The sequence below is a fragment of the Salarias fasciatus genome, chromosome 22, assembly GCF_902148845.1.
Source record: "Salarias fasciatus chromosome 22, fSalaFa1.1, whole genome shotgun sequence".
NCBI classification, from domain to species: Eukaryota; Metazoa; Chordata; class Actinopteri; order Blenniiformes; family Blenniidae; genus Salarias; species Salarias fasciatus.
The window spans coordinates 9,928,978-9,950,410 of record NC_043765.1 but is presented as its reverse complement, the minus strand read 5'-3'; the positions used below and the strand labels follow the sequence as shown (position 1 = coordinate 9,950,410).

Sequence of the window (21,433 nt, the reverse complement as noted above, 5' to 3'; positions counted from 1 at the left end):
GAATTCTGGCTCTTTGAAGGGCGTCAGCTCGTGAGCAGCTGTTTGTTTGAAAGAGCCGTTCGAAAGACTGGCTCCTTTTGTTTTCTTTTGTATTTCAAATTTTATTTAGTTTTCATTTTTGTAATAGCAAAAAAACAACGAAAAAACAAGAAGGCAGAGGTTTTTGAAGAAAAAAGAGAAAAACAAAAAGAACAACAAGAAGGCAGGTCAGCAGGTGATTAAACATATTTCTATATATGTTCACACATACTTCTATATGAAGGGCAGTCCATGATCCCGGGTACAGCACAGGCATTGATGCAGCACATTTTCATCAAATCAGTATTGTCTTTGTACATAGTTTTCTGTCTCTAATATAAATCTGCTAAAACTATCCCAGTGTTCATTGATTACATATGTTTATTGTTCAATCTCCCCAACATCTTCTCTTACTGCTTCCATCATCTGAGTCTTCCACATATTCAGCCTGGGGATTTGGGGATCTCTCCAACACTCCAAAATTGTCCTTGCACAGGTGATTAGGCTAGTTTTTAATATTCTAAAGATATATTTGTTTAAAGCTCGTGTCCGGAGTTTTGAAGGAGAGAGGTTTTTTAATCCAACGTCTCGAGGTTCCACCCTCCCTCTGCCTTCAAGCTCCCAAGCCACGCCCCTTTAATTGTGCTCGCACATTACCTGTGGGGTAAAAATGAGAGTCTCTGAGTCCTACAGCATCCTACATGTTTAGCTGTTTACAGTGGATGTTTAGCAGACCATGGATATATCTGAGGTAAGAGTAAAGTCTCTCTGGCTGTGTGCACACATTGATTGACAGCACAACAAGGCGGAAGCTCAAAATCTATTGGCTGAAGCTGACCGGCGCTTTTTCGGATAACATGGGGGTCTATAAGATGAAGGCGGAGCTCATGAATAAATGTTTATATTGCCTTATGCAAATATTATACTGTATTATAGTATCGAACCAGACTGACACATTTAAGCTCTGTTAAAAAAATGATACATACACTGGAAATGAACGGAAACTCCGGACACGAGCTTTAATTGAGGTACCATAGTGTTGTCCCCTCGGAGACAATCTTGGTGATCTAGGTAGTTCACAGTTCTACGGAAGCCCTAAAATGATCACCTTTCTGATTTCCTCCGTTTTCCCATGATCACGACTTAATTTCAGTGCTTTTCTCGAGATCTTGAGTTATTTTTCTCGTTATCTCGAGAAAACAATCTTACGGCAAACCGGAAATCCCAGGCTTTCACCAGACAGCGACACTCTGCTGCCACGGACCACAGACAGAGGTGAGTTCAGCCTGTTAATGAGTTATTTTGTGCTGTTACCAATTTCTGAATCACTTATATGATGCACGCAAATCAAAAACTATCTGTCCAGAATCGGCACAGTGCACAGAGCCCAGCCTTACCTCGCAGGGAAGCTGTGTGTTGTTTTACAACCAGGAGCTCAAAGTCTGCGACAAAGACCTGCAAAGAGGCGAGGATGCAGGGCTAAACACTTTTTATTTACAAAATGTAAAAGCATTCACAGATTGTCAGTTAGTGTATGCATGGATGTGGCTGTGTGTTAAACTATAACAAAAAGCTGTGCTCGTCAGCCCACATGAGTGGTGTACACGGGGGCATCAGCCAGCCGTCGATAGGTGTGCCTTAGAGAGATGAGGAGGAATTTAAAGGTATACTGGAGGATCCTTAGGACCAATCAGAATTGTATGGTTCCAAATCGTGATTGGGCAGTCATAATGCCAATCAATGTGGGAACGCGTTTGCGTGATGACATATCATGTGGAGCCGCTGCCTCTGTGCACGCTCTGGTTTCGAGCCGCGCATGTGCAGAGCATTGTTTATGAAGTGACCTGCAACGGGAGCGACCAAAGCACCTCATTCAGAAGCGGCCTGCTCCTCCCGTGAACGCCTCCGAAGATGGCCAGCCACAAAAAAAGAACATTGTTTGAGATGGCAGGATAGAAGGAAGGCCACAGAAAAGAAGGCAAACACGTGTTTTACTCGGAGATTCCTTTACGAGGTGACGGACATTCAAAGCACAAACGGGATTTAGGACTGATCAGGACGTGGGGAAGTTTCTGCTGGACAGGTAACATGCTGATTATCCCATTCAAATGTGTTTCTGTTGCATAAACACCTAAGACACTATTTTACGGATCGTATTCTTAAGTATGATTGGAAGAAGAGTCCGACATGATGACAAATATGTTTTAATCCTATGCGGAAAGACGATGCTCCAGCTGCGCGGATGTAAACAAACTGACATGCGGCTGACGTGCACGCTCCCACAGTCCTCATGCGGAGGGAGCCGCGCATGTGCAGTGCTCAAAAAAATGGCAAATCGGCCATGTTGTACGAAATCGGCGGAGAATCCTCGAATATGCCTTTAAGTACAGATGTAGCCTACAGGGAGTGAACCAGTATGCAGCCACTGACATATAGAGGCTGTCACAAATATTTGAGTCCATTCAGCTTCCATTTGAGGGTATACAGTAAATATCAGAACAATTCAATAATCCTTTCTGTACAGTTATATCTTTACAAAGAGTAGCGCTGGGCAACAATTAAATTTCTTGATCGCGATTAATTCCATAATTTTTCTGCAATTGATTGCGATTAATCGCATTATGCGCAAAATACGAGGGGGGACCCAAAAGAAACCGGTATTTGGTTGTAACTTTTTATTTCTTACATTTCAAAATAAAACACCACCTTCGCCTTCAAAATAATCTCCATTCGCATTAATGCAGCGCTCCAGCCGTGTCTCCCACTTCACCAATGCATCGCCAAACCCGTGCGTCTTTGTGCCTTTAAGAACCTGCTGCTCTTTTTGTTGCACCTCCTTTTCGTCTGCAAACCGCCGTCCCTTCAGCTGCTTCTTCAACTCGGGGAACAAGAAAAAGTCACACGGGGCCAGATCTGGCGAATAATTCGGATGGGGGAGGACAATCATCCCATTCTTTGTCAGAAACTGCGTGACGCGCAGGGCTGTGTGCGCACCATTTTGGCCCCGAATCCTGGCTTATGATCCTCTGGCAGGGACCCCAGGAGACCCCCGTCAGATCAGCCACCTCTCCAATGCTCCGGCGTCGATCTGCGATCACAGCCACTTCAATTTCCCGGACAATTTCGGCTGTGCAGGAGGTGGAGGGTGGTCCTGATGTGGGCTGATCCTCAATGGACATCTGGCCCTTTTTAAACAGCCGAACCACTCACAGACCTGCGGCTTCCCCAGAGCATCATCCTTGTAGGCTTGCTGCAACAAGGTGAGTGTTTCTGCTGCTGTTTTTCCAAGCAAAAAGCAGAATTTAATGTTCGCGCACTGCTCCAGCTGTCCAGTCAATGTGGAGAAATCGCAGAGGGGCGCGGCACTCTGTTACTATAAATAGCGCCTGACAGACGTCAGTGTCACTCTGGGAGCTCAGCTTTTTCACAGATATGCACGAGGCTTACCTGTAGCACTTGTGACGGCCAGAAGTCGAAACTCATTATTATTAGTATTTTATGACCGAATTCCGGTTTCTTTTGGGTAGGTCCTCGTAGTAAAGACGTTACACTACTCGGTACTGCATAGTGCTCCGCGGAAGGATATACCGGCGCACAGCCGCTGAGTCTATGGCTTCTACTGCTGTGCTCCGGTATATCCTTCCGCGGAGCACTACTGCGCACACAGCAAAAATAACAGTGTACAATGTACTCTATAGAAGTACATTTAACACCCATTTCGAGGCTCAAAAAGGACCAAGAGTTCAGTGTTCACTGAACACTGTCATTGGAGTAAAATATGTACACCAAATATCGGGCTACAGCTGAACACTTTGGAGAGTAAAAATGCACTGTAAAGCTGGTGCTTCTGGACACTGTTTAAAGTGTTGTCCCACTCCTGCAGTGTAAACTTAGAACTCTCAACGAGTAAAAAATCTGCTCTTAATCAGTCTTTTAGCATCACTTTGGAGAGCTGATTTTTTAACACTAGGAGAGTAAAAATGTACTCTATCAACGGTACTTTTGGACACTGTTTCAGTGTTTTCATAACACCTGCAGTATAAACCCGGAACCCTGAGGGATTAAACAATATACTCCAAGTCAGTGCTTTTGTAGCACTTTGCAGAGCTCGTCACTAACACTTTAAAAGAGAAAATGTACCCTATGATAATTTTAGACACTTTCAGTGCTGTTTAGCTGGTATACAAAATAATATTACACATTAGAGTCTTAAAAAACATACATTTATTTTGAAAAAATGATAATTTTTAAACATCTTATCTGTGGCAACTTAAACCAACCCACAAAATACATTGCACACAAAACAGGTCTGTCAGAACCACTGCTTGTTGTGTTTCAGCACCCTAATGAACAATAACACTGAAGTCAACCGTCCACAATCCTGTTACAAAAAATATAAATAGATAATTGTAAAGTGTAACAGTACACATACAAATAGTCACAAATACTGTTTTGCAGAAATAATCATATTAAAAAACAGAAATGTACATGGTAACCAGCTGCTCTATGGTACAAAAACACAAAAAACAAAGAACTACAGTACCTGTAAACATTGAGGGGTTTACTTGAAACTTGTGTGGGTTCCTAAATTTTTAAAAAATTAAATAAAATAAGACCCCTACATTTAAGTACAGTTATGTGACAAGGTTCTCATACAAACACTTGAACAGGAACCACACACTGGTCATCTCTGTCAAAACCAGAAGTTGTCTTCAGATTAAATGCCTAAAAGAAGTGTAACTTCTCAACCTTCAGCACGGACACATTTTCATAATTTCCCTGAGTCACATTAAAGGCATGAAAATGCTCTGCAAAACTAAGTGTTTCAAGATCCTGTATCAGAAGAAAATGTGCTCCATTAAATGCAATAATGTCTTTTATTTGACTAAAAACCGGCAGATCCTCTTCTATTTTTGAACAGATCAAGAGGCCTGGGCGATACTCTGTCCCAAAATGAGTGATCCAAGAAATCACATCAACTTCACAGTCCAATTCAACCTGCAGTTCTTCTCCGATTATCCCACCAAGTGGCAAATCATGGAGCTGAACAGTTTTAACTGGCCCACAGTCAAGACTTTTAAATGGCACTGATTCCCAATGGTACGCTATAGCCATCTGATGGCCATCTTTTCGGGCTAATGACTGAGTTATATTTTTGAAAATTTTCATTGTGTTCTTGAAAAATCTATGTTTGGCTTCAAGTCTCATTGTCCAAACATGGATAATTGGATCTATCTTTCGAATGGTTCGGGGATAATGAGTCATGAAGTGATGTTTAGGGATAATTTTCTGAGTTGGGTGAAGCTCTCTGAAAAGTTTATGACGTTCAACAATTAGATGCTTCAAACATTCTGTCATGCCAAGAGTACTGACTGGAGAAAATATGATGTTCAGAATTTTCAACAAAAGCAGCAACAGGCTCCAGTGTTCATTCCCTTCCTGTACAATATCTCCAAAAATCAAGGGAACGTGATGGATTAAACAAAATGTCTGAATGGCTTTAAGACCAATTCCCTTTCAAGTCTGCTCCAAATTGATTCTGGATGGTCGATTTTTTCTTTCAACAAAGCCATAATTGTATGAGTATATTCGGTTAGAAATATCCGTCTTGGATATCATGTTGTTCTCTGAGAGGTCACAAAAAAGCAACTTCAACTCAAATTGTCCCACTCCTTCCAATATGTTGTGCATAATATCCACAGCATAATTGTCAGAAACATTAAAGTACTGCAGATCATTGAGTAAACATGTTGGCTTAAAGGGCAACTCCGGTTTTTTGACACCTGGACCTTATTTCTAGGTGTGTGCATGCTCATATACTCACTCAGACAAACATCGTGCAGCTCGGAGTCCTTCAGAAGTTATTTAGATCCAAACGATGTAGCCGCACTAGCGGGGGTGCCACAGCAATGGAGCGTTAGCGCAGGACATAATCTCTGCAAAATCGCACCCGGAAATGGCCGCATCATGACAGACAGCAGACCACAGGACGCCCCGTTACGCACAGAAATAGCACGAAATGTTGTGCATAAAGCATATTTTTGACTAAAACCGTGACCAGCCAGCCTCCCAACCACCATATTCACCTCATCTGGCCCCGGGCGACTGCTTTTTGTTGTCAAAGGTGAAACTGGAGCCGCAGCGGACAGGTAAGGCAGGCATACAGGCGGGGGAGGGAAAATCGAAGTTCTATCTTATCAGCACAGTTACGCACGGTCATGGCGACTCTTCTGAACAGTGAAAATCTCAGGTGCAGCGTTGTATTCAAGCCAAAGGAGAGTATTTTGAAGGTGATAGTTTCAAATCATTTCAAAGATTAAAAAATAAAAAGTTATAACCACAGTCCGGGAACTTTTGGGTCCTTCCTCGTAATGTGTGCCGTCCCAAATGATCACCATTTACTTGCGCAATTGTGCCGTGTACTGGTTCATCAGAAAAAGGAAGCCTAATTCCTGTACTCTCAAGGACTTTCAGATCACGTACAAGGGGCTCTAAAATGGCATCGAATCCATACTTCTTTAGATCTTCAGTATGAAAAAGTGTCAAAAGATCAGTGACGTGCAGTCAGGGTAGGCAGGGCAGGCACTGCCTCTCCTGGGCTGACAGGGAAAAATGAATTCATTCCATTTTAATAATTAGTTTTCCTAATTTTTTTCAATTGCTTTATTATTGTTATTTTATATATAATTTTTCAAATTTTAATTTCCGATATAGTACTATATATAGTACCTTTCGGTTTGAAAGTGGCAGCATTTAGTGCTTTTCACAGCCCAGTAAAAATGACTCAACACAGACTCCTCCTGGCCAAGCAGAGAAGCTGCACAAGTAACTTCCCCTTGTGCTGTGTTACAGTGAAGGCCACGCCCTCTCCTGAAGGCACAGCGCTGCTCTGCCTTTATCTGTCGTATCGTCGCAATGATTTGTGTTCGCGCAGGCGCAGTCGGTTTCACCATCTGAAAATCATGTACGTAAAAAGGCAGAGCGCTACGCTGCCTTTTTTACGTTACTCTGCTATGCCAATGCTCTACGTACGTTCACGGAGAATTAGTGAATCAGTCCTTTTCAGGTGACGTCACTCTGTTGCATTGTGGGATTGAATCGCCATTTCCCAGGCCACGGTCTCACTCTGTGATTCACGTCTTTGAGTGCGGCATTATTTCTCAGAAATGGGAAGATCGTGTTGCGTGACAGGCTGCCATAATAAGTCGCATCGACGGAACGGGAGCAGGACAGAAGGCAGGCTCCGCTTTTTCCAGTTTCCCACCTGGAAAAGAAATGACGGGGAGTAGACTGAGGAAATAAGGAAGAGGCGTCAGACGGCGGGGGTCGCAGCAGTGACATGAAAGAGCATCACTTTCCTCTCCAAATCTGCCAACATGGTTGTTTGCTCTCGACATTTTCATAAAGGCAAGTAAGCGAGTTTCTTTGTTTTTAAGCAGTGTTGCTGAAAATGTGGTTTCTCTCTGAATGAAGTCACGTTAGCCGCTAACGGTTAGCGCACCTGCGAAGTAGTTCACCCAGCTGCGAACCAACTTCACTTGTGGAATCCAGTCAGCGGAGGAGGGCAGTGGAGAATCACTTCATGCTAAGTCTGTTAACTGTGTGAATGGCATGAATTAGGGGCAAGAGGAGCGGCACATATGTGCTGTAGAGCTTTGAGCATGTTGTTTTTGGTTGTTGCTTTCAGGTGTTCTTTCATTAAATGTGTGTTGGGGTGTGGGCCCTGTAGAGAGAGAGACGTTTCAGCACCGCAGACAGCTCCGCGTCCGAATTGTCATTTTCTTACTCATTTTGCGTCTCGATCACAAACAAGGAATGCGCTGTGTGGCCATGAGATATAAAGTTAATTAGGAGAGTCTTGGGACTGCCATTAAGTCATTGTTTAAGCTTTTTTAATGGTGTTATACAATCTTGATTTTGTTAGAGTAAGCTGGCACTTACCTGCCTACACATGGAAATTGTCATTGGTGTGTCCCGAGCAATTTGCGACTGTCTGCCTACCGAACCCTGGAGCTCACAGCACATGCCTGGACATCAGAGAGCAGATTCTACTGAGAGAGAAGATTGCTTTCATTCAGGATCAATCCCCTCATCACCACTGACTCCTGCTCTGCTTCTGACTCTAAACCACATTTTAAAAAGGATCTAAATTCTCAGCACAAATCCCTCTTTTCACAAAGCCTTCTGATCAGTCTGGCTCCGTTTCATTCATGTGGAGCTGAACCATCAAGGACTTCCAGGGAGTTTTTCACATGGAGCAGGTCGACACCCGACTCTTCATCAGTGATGATCAGTTATTTATGACCTGCAAGTCAATGGTTGAACAACACCGGCCTGTGAAAGTAATATATTACTTTCCCAACACTGATCTTCATGATATTCAATAATCTGATGGATCCAGTGATCAGTCCTACCTGCCCACTCTGGACTGCTGCTTGCTGCTGGATCTTGTTCCTGAGGGGCTAAAAAAACAAGGTTTTCCACTTCTGTAGCGTCACATCAAACTGTTACTGAACTGATTTATCAAGTCAGACGACACAACGCCTCACAGTTCACTGACTGCTGGATTAAACTGAACTGTGGTTAAACTTCTGACCCGTTTCATCGTCCTCATCTGTTGTTCTGACCGTAGTTTCAGTGAAAAACTTGTCTCTGTTAGCATCTGTTTCCAGAGACACTCCGAGCTTCTTCTGGGCCGCCGTTGCTTTTTCTGACCTGTTTCACACACGGCAGACCGAGCGGAGGTCCTGTCAGTGGAGGGAGGAGGCCCGGGACAACCCGGTCCAAGTATCAGACCGGCCCACCGGGAAGAGTCCCAGTCCTCCTGAGGAGCACTCTGGACCTGGCTGAGTGTGTGTGTGTGTGTGTGTGTGTGTGTGTGTGTGTGTACTGGTACGTGCACACAGGCGCAGAGCGTGACAAAGAAAATGCAAATGTACAAAAAAGAGCAAAGACTGAGGGATTGTGGAGAACTTTATTCAGAGGCTGAAAAATCAGAATAAATATGACTGAAAGAGCAAAAGCTGAGATGAAAGCAGCTCTAAAAGTCCTCTGAGGAACTGACACCATAAAGGAAAAAGCTCCTGGTTTCTGCTGTCAATATGAAGCAACGTCCAAAACATTTCACCATCTGAGATCAAATAAAACCAAGAAAAGATCAGAAGGAAGTGATGAGAAGCAACAAGTGAATGAAGCAGATCAATAGTTTAGTCAGGAGGAAATCAGTGGAGGAGAGAAACTCGCTCAACACATCAGTTCTAATCCAGACTGTCTTCATGTCCATTGAAGCCCAAAGAGGATTTTCACTGAGTTGTCAGTGTGAGAACTGCTGCAGGAGCCTCCTCCTCCAAAACATCTGATCCAAACACTCAAAGAGCCACAAGCTGCAGCAATATTCCACCAAAGCAAAGTCAATCCACAGGGAGGAAGGAGCCCCGTCCTGGAGAGCAGCTCAAAGTGGAGCAATCAGCAACTTCTCCATCATTTCTTTTGGCTCTTGCTCCATCAGACTCAATGACTGGAGCCTCTCTGGACTCTTCCTTTCATGCAGAGGTTTCTAACATGCTCTGCTCCTCACTGCTCCCCTGTCAAGACAAAGAAAGACAAAGAATCCTCTGTTAGTGGGATTCAATCCACTTTTCACCTGGAATCCATGTTTGTGTCCACACAGCAGATGGTACCATGTGATGCCAGAGTCCTGGAAATTCAGGTGAACGGAAGCAGAAACCTGCAGGTCATGAGCTGCCTCCCCCTAAAGCTGTTGTCAAAGGGGGTCTAATAGACGCCCACCGCCTCGACAGCAGGGTGGGAAAGCAGGTCAATAGGGTGGAACCTGGGTAGACAGGGATAGTAGAGCCCTCAACAGACGAGTAGGTCAGACTTAAGTCCTACATAGTCCAGAAAGGGACCGGTCCACTTTCGACAGCAGAGTTGCTGTCATTGGATCGAGAAGTCGCGTACCAATAGTCATACCACTCCCAGAATCCAGCTTGCATACATCCCTGACCACGCCACCTGACAGTCACCAGCCACCACAAGCTGGGAACCATCACTGCCTTCAGGATCACCCCTTGTCTTGTCAGTCTTTATTTCGAACCATACAAATGAATACATTTGTCATGAAAGGGGTGAAAAAAGAAAATGTTCAAAAAGGAGTGGGGGAAGACGAACTTATTTATCCCCACCCCTACTTTCTCAGAGAAAACTTCAAACAAAAACTGCTTCTATGAATCCTCTTAACCAAACAGATCCTCATCAACACAAAATGGCATTATATATTCATGGAAGTAGAAAAACACCCGTGCATACCTATTTTAAATATTTACATACACATTTCACAATTAATAATATACAATTTTAAATACCAACAATGGTAAAGGAATACCACAAGGGTAGATTACAGCAAACAGATTAATACCAGCAATGGTAAACAGAATATCACAAGAATATATAACATCTAATGGCCAAGAAACAGGCATGAACACCCCTCTAAAACCCATGAGTTTTTCTTTGTGGGAGGAGTAAATTTGAATTGAACCTTGGTTCCCGAGGCACTCTTGGCCCTCTGGTCCAAGAAATCTGCCATTGATGTGGACCTGCTGAAGGTTTTGTGCCAGTGTGATGCAACGCAGCCACTGCCTACTCTCAGCAGGTTCCCCACAGACCTTACATAAAGCCACTGGTGGATGCTCTCTGTCCACACAGGTCAGAGAGAACGAAACAGAAGATTGGCAGCCTTGCTTCTGTCAGTCTACCCCAGGGTAGCTGTGGCTACTGATGTAGCTTCCCAGCAAAAAAGTATGGAATGAATTAAGTCATAGAAAAGCAACCTTGACCTCTCTGAAAAAAGGCACTATATCAAAAACAAAACAAAACAATGCCTACATGGGCGTTGTTCCTGGTCTATGTCCCCAATGTCTCCTTGTCAGGCTTGGGCCCTCCCTGGACAGTGTGAACCAGGTTCTGTGGTTGCTGGAAAACACTGACATGCGGCAGTTGTTACCCTCCGGTCAAACCATCCCGCAGACGTATCATGTAGCCAGCAAAACAGACGTTACAGTCCCTACACGAACAGCAGGGGTCCCCATTCGCCGAGCATGAGCGTAAGCTCTCCTGACTCAGGACCATGGAAACATGCTCTGCGATTTTCACCCAGGATTCGTATGACTGTGGGGTCCCTGAACTCCAAATGATGCGTGTTCCCACTGACCCAAGAGTGCCACCATATTTAGTAGGCTGCTGGCAGTGTCTGAGTCAGTCCAGGAGATCTTTGACCAATTGCTGGAAAAGAACACCATCTGAGACTCGACTTACAACTCACCAATCTGGCCAGTGTTAAAACCCACAGGTATATGGTGGCTCACCACTGACTCCCTCTGTCCTCCCTCTTATTGGCCCATAATCCACCTGAATCAGAAGCTAGCAAATGTGAAAGGGGTCCGTTTCTTCATCATGGTCAACATGACAAATGGGTTTTGGACCCTGGAAGTGGACCCCACTGGCCAGTAAAAACTCGCCTTCTCCTTTGGCAACCGCCAGTACATCTGGAACCGCTGTCCATTTGGCTATTCAAACTCACCATCAGAGTTCACATCTTTCTCCACAAATCCATGAGTGACACCACCGCCCACGGTAACCTCATCCACGTGGGTGACATCTTCATGAGGAGCTGCTCCTTTGAGGAACACTTAGTCAAAATCAAACACAACTTGAGTCAACGTTTGGCAGCAAGTGCCAAAGTTGCGCTCCGCAAAGGTCGATGGTGCCACCTGATGGTGTGGAACCCCAACCAGGGAGGATCCGCTCCATCCAAGACATCAAGGCAAATGTGTTAGAACTACCGAGCTTCTTTGGGGTCTGCAATTACTCCTAACAATTCATCAAGGATTATATGGAGATTGCCAGACCCCTCATGGTACTCCTTCAAAAAGACAAGGCGTTTGAGTGGGAAACCCCTCAGGAATAATCCTTCTGCCTAATAAAGGAGAAACTCTGCTCAGCAACTTGTCTGTTGTAGATAAGGAAAAAGAGTTCTTCCTAGAGGCTGGGTCTTCTGTTCACTAACTCGGTGCAGCTCTGACAAAAAAACAGGCAAAAAAAAACACAGACAGGAGGGTTGTGGCCTATGCTAACACAACTCTGAGCAGTGTGGAGATAAACCCACAGAAATCCCCTGCAGAACCTACACACAACGCAGCAACCTGTTGTGCCTGTGGCTGGCATCCCGCTGACCTACACCTGCAGCGGCAATGACAAGTAGTAAGAGAGGCTGGAGCTGGACTGGAGTGTTGGAGACAACAGCCTGATTTCTGACATGCTTCACTTGATGGACTCACTTTTTTCATGGCTGGATCTTCTCCTCATGAAGGGGAAGTTTCAGAGGCTGGAAAACAAAAGAAAACTTGTTCTCAGTCATTTGCGTCTGAAAGGAAGAGGGGAAATCACTGAAGAGGAACATCCAAAGGAAGAAACTTGGACACCACAGAGACACAATCTACAACCTCCTAAAAACAATGAAACACATGAAACATGTTCCAAAGCAAGAAGTCAGCTTGAAGGCAGAAACAACAGAAAGGAACATCAAACAACAGTGAAACATCCTGATGAAAGGAAATAGGAAAGTACTCACTGTTAGTGGCTCTGAACCCTGAAAAACAGCAGGAGAAAGAGGGAGGAGGTTACTATGACGACCACTCTTTTCCACTCCAAACCCTCCTTCAGGTTCAACACACACACATCAATGATCCTGATGAGGAAAGGAGAGTTTCTACTTTACCTTGAGGTCGTTTCTTGAACCAGACGATGAGTCCAATGATGCAGCCTGTCAGGAGGAGCAGAGCAGCAACAACTCCTCCAGCAGCAGCTCCAGTGGGAAACCCTGCAGAGAAACAACTGCTCAGCTCTCTGAGGAGTTTGGACATTTGATGTCAGAGTGTGAGAAGTGTGGGACGTCTCCAAAGAGCCTCAGCAGCTCCTCCAGCTGCAGCATGGAGAGCATCCTGATCAGCTACATCAGCACTGCTGCCTGCAGAGAGCGGCAAAGACTGCTGACAAGATGACTGTGGCTGCAGGAAAAAGCCGCTGCATTCACATATTGAACAGATGGGATCCAGGCCTCCTTCACATGTGGAAATCAATCAGATCAATTTGTTTCTCTTAGCAGTTAGCGCTGGGTTTAGAAGGAGTCTGAAGTTTAGGAAACACTACAAGTTGTCATGAGCCATGTTACTGATGTTCACATGAGGGTCACTTGATGAGATACGTTTAACCACACTGTAGAGCCCATTCCCAATCTGGGCTGATACATTTTGGGTTCTTACTGAGGGTGGAGAGGGAGAACTGTTCAGATGAGTGTCCATGGTGAGTCAATCAATCAAGATTCCACACTTTCTCTGTTTGGGTGCAGTGACCCATTCATTTTCCTGTGTGCATATAAACCCACGGTTTACTGATGCGAAGTTGGAGCAGGAGAACTCACACATATGGTTTCTTTTACCCACGGCAACAGAAACGCGATCCAACATGCCAACAAAGAGTTTTTGCTGTCCCTCTCTTACACCTGCAGCTCATCACCTGTGTGCTCCTGAAATGCCTTCCCCATCTTGCTCCCCCTAGAGGTCAAATCAAAGAAATGATAAATGGCTCCAACACAGACAGTCCACAAACTCTGAGATGTCAGCATGAAGACTTGCAGAATGTGAAGGAAGGCCTAATGGGATCTGATTCAATCAAGAAGCTTGGCTTTAGTTTCAGCAGCATGTAGGGAGCTCAGGTTGGACTTTCTGATCTGATGTGACTTCTCATCTTTAGGAGGAGGATTAGGGAAATTCTGATTGTTTGGATTGGATTTGACATTAAAAGATCCTGCTTTGATGATGGAGGTAATGAGCTTTGGAGGTCAGGATCTCTGGGAAATGAGGGATGAGAAATCAGGAAAGTTCTGCGTTGAAGTGAACTTCTCATTCTGTGATGCTGGACTTGATTTCCTAAAGTGACAAATGAGAGAATGTGAGTGAAATGAAGAGTCTCTGACCTCCATCAGTGCCTCTTCCACCACCATTTCCCCAGTTGGTCCTGATGTCCCGTTTGTCCAGTCTCTTGGAGACTTCCTGTCCTCCAGCCAGATGAAACACACAGCTGTACCTCCCCCAGTCTTCATCTTTGAGCCCTGAAAGATCCAGATCAACGCTCATCTGGAAGCTCCCGTCATGGTTGGGGAGCATCTCTCCTTTGACCACGTCCTCATGGAGCTCCTCCTCGTCTTTCTTCCAGAACAAGTCGGCTCTGTCGGGGTAGAAACCTGTAGCGTGGCAGGTGAGCGGAGAAGAGGGAGTCTTCTGGAGGAGAGACACTGAGGGAAGATCTGGAGAACAAGCAGGAAGACACCTCACACTTTACTGGATTCTTCTCTACACTCTTTCTCTCTCATGTCAGCCACTGCAGCCAGGAAGAGACGGGCCATGGAAAGAGGGATGAAGGAAGGCCAGATGGAGGGAGGAGAGGAGATGCTGAGAGCAGCATGAAAGAAGAGAAGCTGAGAGACAAACTCCAAACATTTTACCTTTTCTCATCAGTGAGCTCCGACCAAACTCCAGAAACTTCTTCAGCCATTCAGGACATTCCTGGGTCAGGTAGTGCTTCTGCTGATCTAGCCAAGCTTTGTTCTTGTCCCACTGCTCTTTGCTGATGACAGCCTGAGGAACTAGAGGGATCCACGTTTGTGTCTTCAGATCCAAAGAGATGAAATCTTCTCCATCGTAACCAAACTGATGAAATCCGTTCACTTCATCAGTTTCATCGTCCCATTCACAACCATACACGAGCTGGAGAATGTGAACACCTGAGAGACAGAAAGATACACACACACACACACACCCACACACACACACACACACACACACACACACACACACACACACACACACACACACACACACACACACAGTGAGTGAGTGTTGGTGTGTGATCAGGACTCTGACTGGAATCTTCACTTCTGGCTGCATCTCAACACTTGATGGATTTCTTCTGGATTCAGCTCCATGTTGACGCATCGCAGCTTTTTCATCATCAATCAGTGGTTTGGATTCATTCAGCAACTTTGTTCAGTGTGGAATTGAAGACAAAGTCAATGAAGTGAGGTTCTGAATGGCTGCAGTCAAATGTTTGGACACTTTGTTGAGTCCAACAAACAGTGAAAAGTCTTGGTTCCCAAGAAAAAGGGTGGAGTGAGACCCATTCTGGACCTGCGGGTCCTGAATACTCATGTGGCCACCAGGAGGTTCTGCATGCTGACGGTCAGGGACCTCCTGAAGAGTATCTGCCCCGGGGAGTGGATGACGTCAGTCGATATCACAGACACCTATTTTCACATCCCCATTCTGGGGAGGCACAGGAATTTCCTCAGATTCGCTGTGGCAGATCGGTGTTTTCAATACAACCGGCTCCCCTTCGGCTACTCGCTCGCTCCGCGCACCTTCTCCAAGTTTGTCAAGGCCGCGCTGGAGCCTCTCCATCGTCGAGGTCTGAGGACCCTCACCTACATCGACGACTGGCTGATACTTGCGCTCTCTTCTTGCCAGGAGGCCAAGGAGCACACGGCCCTGGTCCTGCACCACATCAAACTTCTTGGGTTCGTGGTGAACAGAGACAAGAGTGCGCTCGTTCCAGCCCAGAAGATGGCTTATCTGGGCGGGGAGCTGGATGCTCTCATCATGATGGCTCGCCTTTCCGAGGGGAGGCGAGCCTCTCTCCTGTCACTCCTGAGGTCCTTGATCGCGGTTCAGGTCCACCTGGTCAGGAGTTCTGGGGATGATGGCTGCGGCCTACCCCGTGGTTCGCTTGGGCCTTCTGCAAATGCGCAGGCTCCAGCGATGGTTCAGTCACCTCCACCTTTCGGGGTTGCGGGACAGACTCGGGAAGGTCTCGGTCCCGCCCCAGGCACGAGAGGATCTCCTATTCTGGCTGGATCTGGTCCTCCAGCAGGGAGTTCCCATGGGCTGTGTCTCACATCACGTTGAGGTGTTCACGGATCTCTCGCAGGTTGGGGAGGCACCCTAGGACACCTCACGGTGGGCAGTGCCTGGGACTCTACGCCCTGTCCTCTCTCAAAGCTCGGCACGTTCCCGGGGATCTCAACGTTGGCACGGACAGAATGTCTCTGGGAGGCCCAATCCCCGACAAGTGGAGCCGGTCCCCCCGAGTGGTAGCCCGACTCTGGTTCGGCCCCCCTGCGGCAGATCTTTTTGCCAGTGCAGAGAACGCACAGTGCCCACTCTGGTTCCCGCTCAGGTCATCAGATCCTTCTCGAGTTGGACGCTTTCGCTCACAGGGTGTGGCCTCCATGCCTCCTGTACACCTTTCCTCTGACCCACCTCTTGACCCCATTGCTATGCAGGGTGAGGGTGCAGGGCCTCCATGTGCTAGTGGTGGCCCCAGACACCCCGAGTGCCAGGTGGTTCCCGGACCTGGTTCAGCTGGCTGTCGGGGATCCTTGGCCAATCGCATACGAACCCGATGCCGTACAGGCAGGGGGCGCCCTCCGGTCCCGCCCCATCCTGGGCAGGAGACTCTTGGCCTGGATGCTGAGACTAGTGGGACTCGATCTTCCGCCGGCTGTGGTGTCCACCATCCAGAGTGCCAGGGCTCCCTCCACTGTTAAGGCTTACAGGTCTCGGTGGCGCCTCTTCGCGTCATGGTGCTCGGAGAGGGGTCTGGACCCTGTCTCTTGCACTGTCGGTGGGGTGCTGGAATTTCTACAGGCTTTGCTGGATAGCGGTCGTGCTGCATCCTCTCTCGTGGTGTTTGCATCGGCCATCACGATGGGCCACAAAGGATTTGGGTGTTTTTCGGTGCGCAGTCACCCGCTGGTGAAGCGGTTTCTGCCGGGGGCATGTCAGCCGAGGCCTCCCCCCAGGAATGTAGTTCCCCCGTGGGACTGTGTTGGATGGTCTGAGGGGACCCCCCTTGGAGCAAGCGGACTTCCGCTTTCTCTCCTTCAAGGCTGCCCTCCTTTTGGCGCTGGCCTCTGCCAAGAGGGTTGGGGATCTCTGTGCCCTGTCGGTCCACTCTTCCTGCATGGCCTTCAGTCAGGACGGGGCTACTGGTTCACTTTTGGCGTAACCCAGCTTTTCATCCCAAGGTGATCACTTTGGACTTTCGGCTGAAAGTGATCCGGATCAGGGCACTTTGCTCCTGGCCTGGTTCATCAGTGGACGACCCTCAGCTGCGGTTCCTGTGTCCGGTCAGGGCTCTGCATTGCTACGTTAATTGCACGGCTGGTTTTCGCACTACGGACCAGCTGTTTGTGTGGTTTAGAGTCAGGGGGCGTGGTGCCCCGCTGTCCTCCCAGCACCTTACCCACTAGGTCGGTGGTGCTATTGCGGCTGCCTATGAGGCACAGAACCGGCCGCCGCCCGCAGTGATTCGTGCTCATTCTACGTGGGGCGTGTAGGGGTGTCACAGTGGGTGACATCTGCCAGGCCACTTCTTGGGCCTCTGCATCCACCTTTGTGCGCTCCTATCTGAAAGTTATGTGCGCAGACTCTGTGGCCATGTCAGTTTTCAGCGAGGACAGGGGTTCTGTCACTTAACTGTGTTGGTTCTTGACCAGGCCAGCTAGTGCTTCCCTGGGGGGATCCAGGCCATGTGTGGTCTTGTTGCCTGCCGTTGTGACTCTGGGTGTCCTGGCCGGTGTATGTGTGCCATTGTGTTACGGTGCTTCAGACATGTCTGCGGTAGGCGTCTCGGTGCGAGGCTGCTTGCTGCCGGTGTCTTGGAGGTTTGGTGTGGTGGTACTGGGCGTACGGCCTGGCTGCTTCCTTCTCCACGCCAATCTTGTCAGCCTGTCCAGCTGGGGGTACATTTATCCCTATGGCCTCTGCCTTGGTAGTGTACCAGTAGCGAAGCCCGTAGGTGGGCTAAGCATCACATGAAGTAGAAATTATAGTTACTAAAAGTACAGTTCTACGAGTGTGTGCGTGCCCACCTACCTGCAATCCCAGCTGGCCTGCTTCCGCTTCTCCTGGGCTGTTCAGAAGAAGGAAGTTGTGTGAGTGCGCGCTGGTTATATCCCCTTTGTGAGGGGTGTGGTGCTGTGCCAGCACGCGAGTGGGATTGGCACGTCGTTTTTTGGATCTGTCTCAGTGTCTGGCTGGCGCCAAGGAGAGTACCAATAGCGAAGCCCGTAGGTGGGCACGCACACACTCGAAGAACTGTAGTTATGTTTAGTAACTATAATTTCTGCAATCAGCTCCAAGAAGAAGAACATCTGGCTTCTCACTCAGTCTCCACAATAAGGATCCATTTTCACATTCAGAGTGTTGAATGGAGCAGCTCACTTCTGAAGAAAGCCTCATTTCCATGGTGTCTCTTTTGGTGGTGCAGCACTTTACAGGTTGGTCCTGAACAGTACAAGTCCACGTTTTGCTCCTCTGTTACGTGTCTGCACCGTGGTCACCACAGTTTGAATGCTGGCAGGCTTGTGAGAGGCCAAGTAAGGACGTATGTATGATTACGCGACGTTAACATTGACGGAATATTAAAGATGGACAAAACTTTAGTGACGTCACCCACAGCGTTCTTAAAGACATACTGGAGGATCCTTAGAACCAATCAGAATTGTATGGTTCCAAATCGTAATTCGGCAGTCATAATGCCAATCAATGTGGGAATGCGTTTGCATGATGACATATCATATAGAGTCGCTGCCTCTGTGCGCGCTCTGGCTTTGAGCAGCGCATGCGCAGAGCATTGTTTAGGAGGTGACATGCAGTGGGAGCGACCATCGCACCTCATTCAGCAGCTTGCTCCTCCTGCGAACACCTCCGAAGATGGCTAGCCACCAAAAAAATAACATTGTTTGAGATGACAGAGGATAGAAGAAAGGCCATAGGAAAGCACAAAAGGGATTTAGGACTGATCACGACGTGGGGAAGTTTCTGCTGGACAGGTAACATGCTTATTATCCCATTAAAATGTGTTTCTGTTGCAAAAACACGTAAGACACTACTTGCACAATTTCCTTCGGGATTAATAAAGTATCTATCTATCTATCTATCTATCTATCTATCTATCTATCTATCTATCTATCTATCTATCTATCTATCTATCTATCTATCTATCTATCTATCCACTTTACAGATTGTATTCTTATGTATTATTGGAAGAAGAGTCCGACATGATTACAAATGTGTTTTAATCCTATGTGGAAAGACGATGCTCCAGCTGTGAGGATGTAAACAAACTGACATGCGGCTGACGTGCGCGCTCCCACAGTCCTCATGCAGAGGGAGCCGCGCATGCACAGTGCTCCAAAAATGGCAAATCGGCCATGTTGTACGAAATTGGCGGAGAATCCTCGAATATGTCTTTAAATCCCATTTTGAGGATTTGAGCAGGACGTCTCCATATTGAAAGTTTGAAACTGGATGTAAATATGATTGGTCAAGCCTGTCACGTGACCACATCATGTGGACAGAGGAGGTGCTGTGATAGGGTGATTTATGCAAAACTTTAACTGTTAAAATAAAATCAGCAGATGATTTATGTAAAAATAAGAGTCTGGTGAAGCCAGCAGAGTTGTAGAAAGTAGTGATAGAGACCAAAACATGTTCTGAAACCAGGTGCTTTATGTTTATTTGCACTCTGAAAATGGGCATTTTTAAATAGCTTCTAATGAGACTCGGGCTCTTTTTTAAACCAACATCATCGCCCTCTGCTGGAATTCCCCCTGTACTACAGCTTTTGGGCACTTCACCATTGGCTTCATTTTTCACCAGCAGAGGTTGGTGCTTGGACGGTACACATGGTGCTTCAAGGTCCTCAGCAGCACTGCTCAGGCCAAAGTGAAGCTCTGAGCATCCACTCTCTGTGATACAAGATCTGCATTGTGTGCCAACATTAAAAAAAAAAGAACAAAAAACAAATTTGTGCTGGAGGCAATGTGGACATATTGGGGACCATACACACATTTTTTGGGACTGTCCAAAACTGAAAACATTTTGGGAGGGAATCAGGGGGGAAATTTCAAAATTATTTCAAATTTATATCGAGCTCGACCCGCTGATCTTTGTGTTTGGAGTACTCCCTGTAAAGGTTTTAAATAAGGATGAAAACTACCTTCTAAATGTAATGGTTTTGGTGGCCAAAAAAATGATAACAGTTTTGTGGTGCAAACCATCTCCCCCTACAGTGAACCAATGGAAAGAGAGGATTACAAAGGTATATTTGATGGAAAAAATTACTGCACAGTTGAATTTGAACATTGAATTATTCAAAAAGAGATGGAATCCACTGATAAAACACTTAAATTTAGTATGAGGGTTATAAGTACTAGTAAGGAGAATTTAGGTTGAACTGGGTATCATATGTGTACTTTATCAAAGTGCTATTTGTAAACACATTTTCATGACTATTTGCCGAACTGTTCATTTTTGGTTACATTTGTTTTTATTTTACTATTTGCACTATATTGAAGCTGTTCTTGAAGCTTTTTCTTTTACACTGAAACAGAATGTGTATGAGTGAAGATTGTGAAGCTTGAAATATCAATAAACTTTGTTCCAAAAAAAAAAAAAAAAAAAAAAAGAACAAAAAATGAGTAAGCAGCACATAAAGAAAAACACCTCCCATTTATCCAGCTGATGAACTCTTTAAGCATAGCGGGTTTGTCCACAGTGATGGTCATTACTACCAATCAGCAAACAGCAGTGTTGGAGCTCCTCCCTGTGAAAACCGTACCAGAGTGCCTGGCGCCTTGATGAAGGAGAACCGAGAAGTGGTCCAGGTTGAGTACGGGTCTAACTCGCTGACTCAGGATCAGTGGGACATATTGATCTGCTTCCTGTCAACAATCAGCAGCCTGAATGGAGTGTGTGAGCATCACACTGAGCTGGGAGAAAGTCTGAGGAGAGAAAGGAATCCAACCCAGGTCCTCCTGCTGTGAGGGGACAGTGCTAACCACTTCACCCCTGCTGCTGCTGCTGCTGCTGCTGCTGCTGCTGCTGACTCAAAGCTCAAAGAACAAGAGACAAACTGGGAGTTTTCATTCAAACACTGTTTAAAAAAGTTTTAAAAAGTGTTTTAAAATGTTTTCTTTGAATTTCACACATTTCTCTGTGTGTGTGTGTGTGTGTGTGTGTGTGTGTGTGTGTGTGTGTGCGTGTGTGTGTGTGTGTGTGTGTGTGGACTCAAGCCTTGTCCATGCTTCACGTATCTGCGTGGGTGTGCGTTGTGCATTGGTCTCTGTGACGTAAAAATCGTTATGAATTCCTGTCCGCTAGGGTCCATGTGGATCGATCCGCAGACGTCCGCGCGCAGCCCAAATTTTTTGACCACGTCACGCGTACATGCAGGTGGCGCTGGTATACGCAATATCCAGAGCACCACAGTAAATAACATATGATGGATGCTAACTTTG

General features: G+C 46.4%; 3 protein-coding genes across 14 annotated transcripts in view; 2 read left to right on the top strand and 1 right to left on the bottom strand.

Moving 5' to 3' along the window:
• Positions 1-21,433, top strand: part of LOC115409065 (class I histocompatibility antigen, F10 alpha chain-like) — a 272,574-nt gene that overhangs the window by 46,033 nt on the left and 205,108 nt on the right. The window lies entirely within an intron of this gene.
• Positions 1-21,433, bottom strand: part of LOC115409066 (class I histocompatibility antigen, F10 alpha chain-like) — a 348,874-nt gene that overhangs the window by 240,255 nt on the left and 87,186 nt on the right. For 3 of the 10 annotated variants that reach the window (XM_030120042.1, XM_030120041.1, XM_030120047.1), the window contains 4 exons: positions 14,579-14,857; positions 14,051-14,380; positions 12,794-12,895; positions 12,647-12,664 (listed from right to left, as the gene is read on the bottom strand). The exons of 3 other annotated variants lie outside the window; for them this stretch is intronic. In XM_030120042.1, the coding sequence (XP_029975902.1) occupies positions 12,647-12,664; positions 12,794-12,895; positions 14,051-14,380; positions 14,579-14,857 (729 nt within the window). The remainder of the gene's footprint in view (positions 1-12,646; positions 12,665-12,793; positions 12,896-14,050; positions 14,381-14,578; positions 14,858-21,433) is intronic. 4 more of the 10 variants (XM_030120044.1, XM_030120046.1, XM_030120043.1 and 1 more) reach the window with 2 other exon arrangements.
• LOC115409078 (class I histocompatibility antigen, F10 alpha chain-like) overlaps positions 1-21,433 on the top strand; it is a 420,939-nt gene that overhangs the window by 346,756 nt on the left and 52,750 nt on the right. The gene's annotated exons all lie outside the window — the stretch shown is intronic.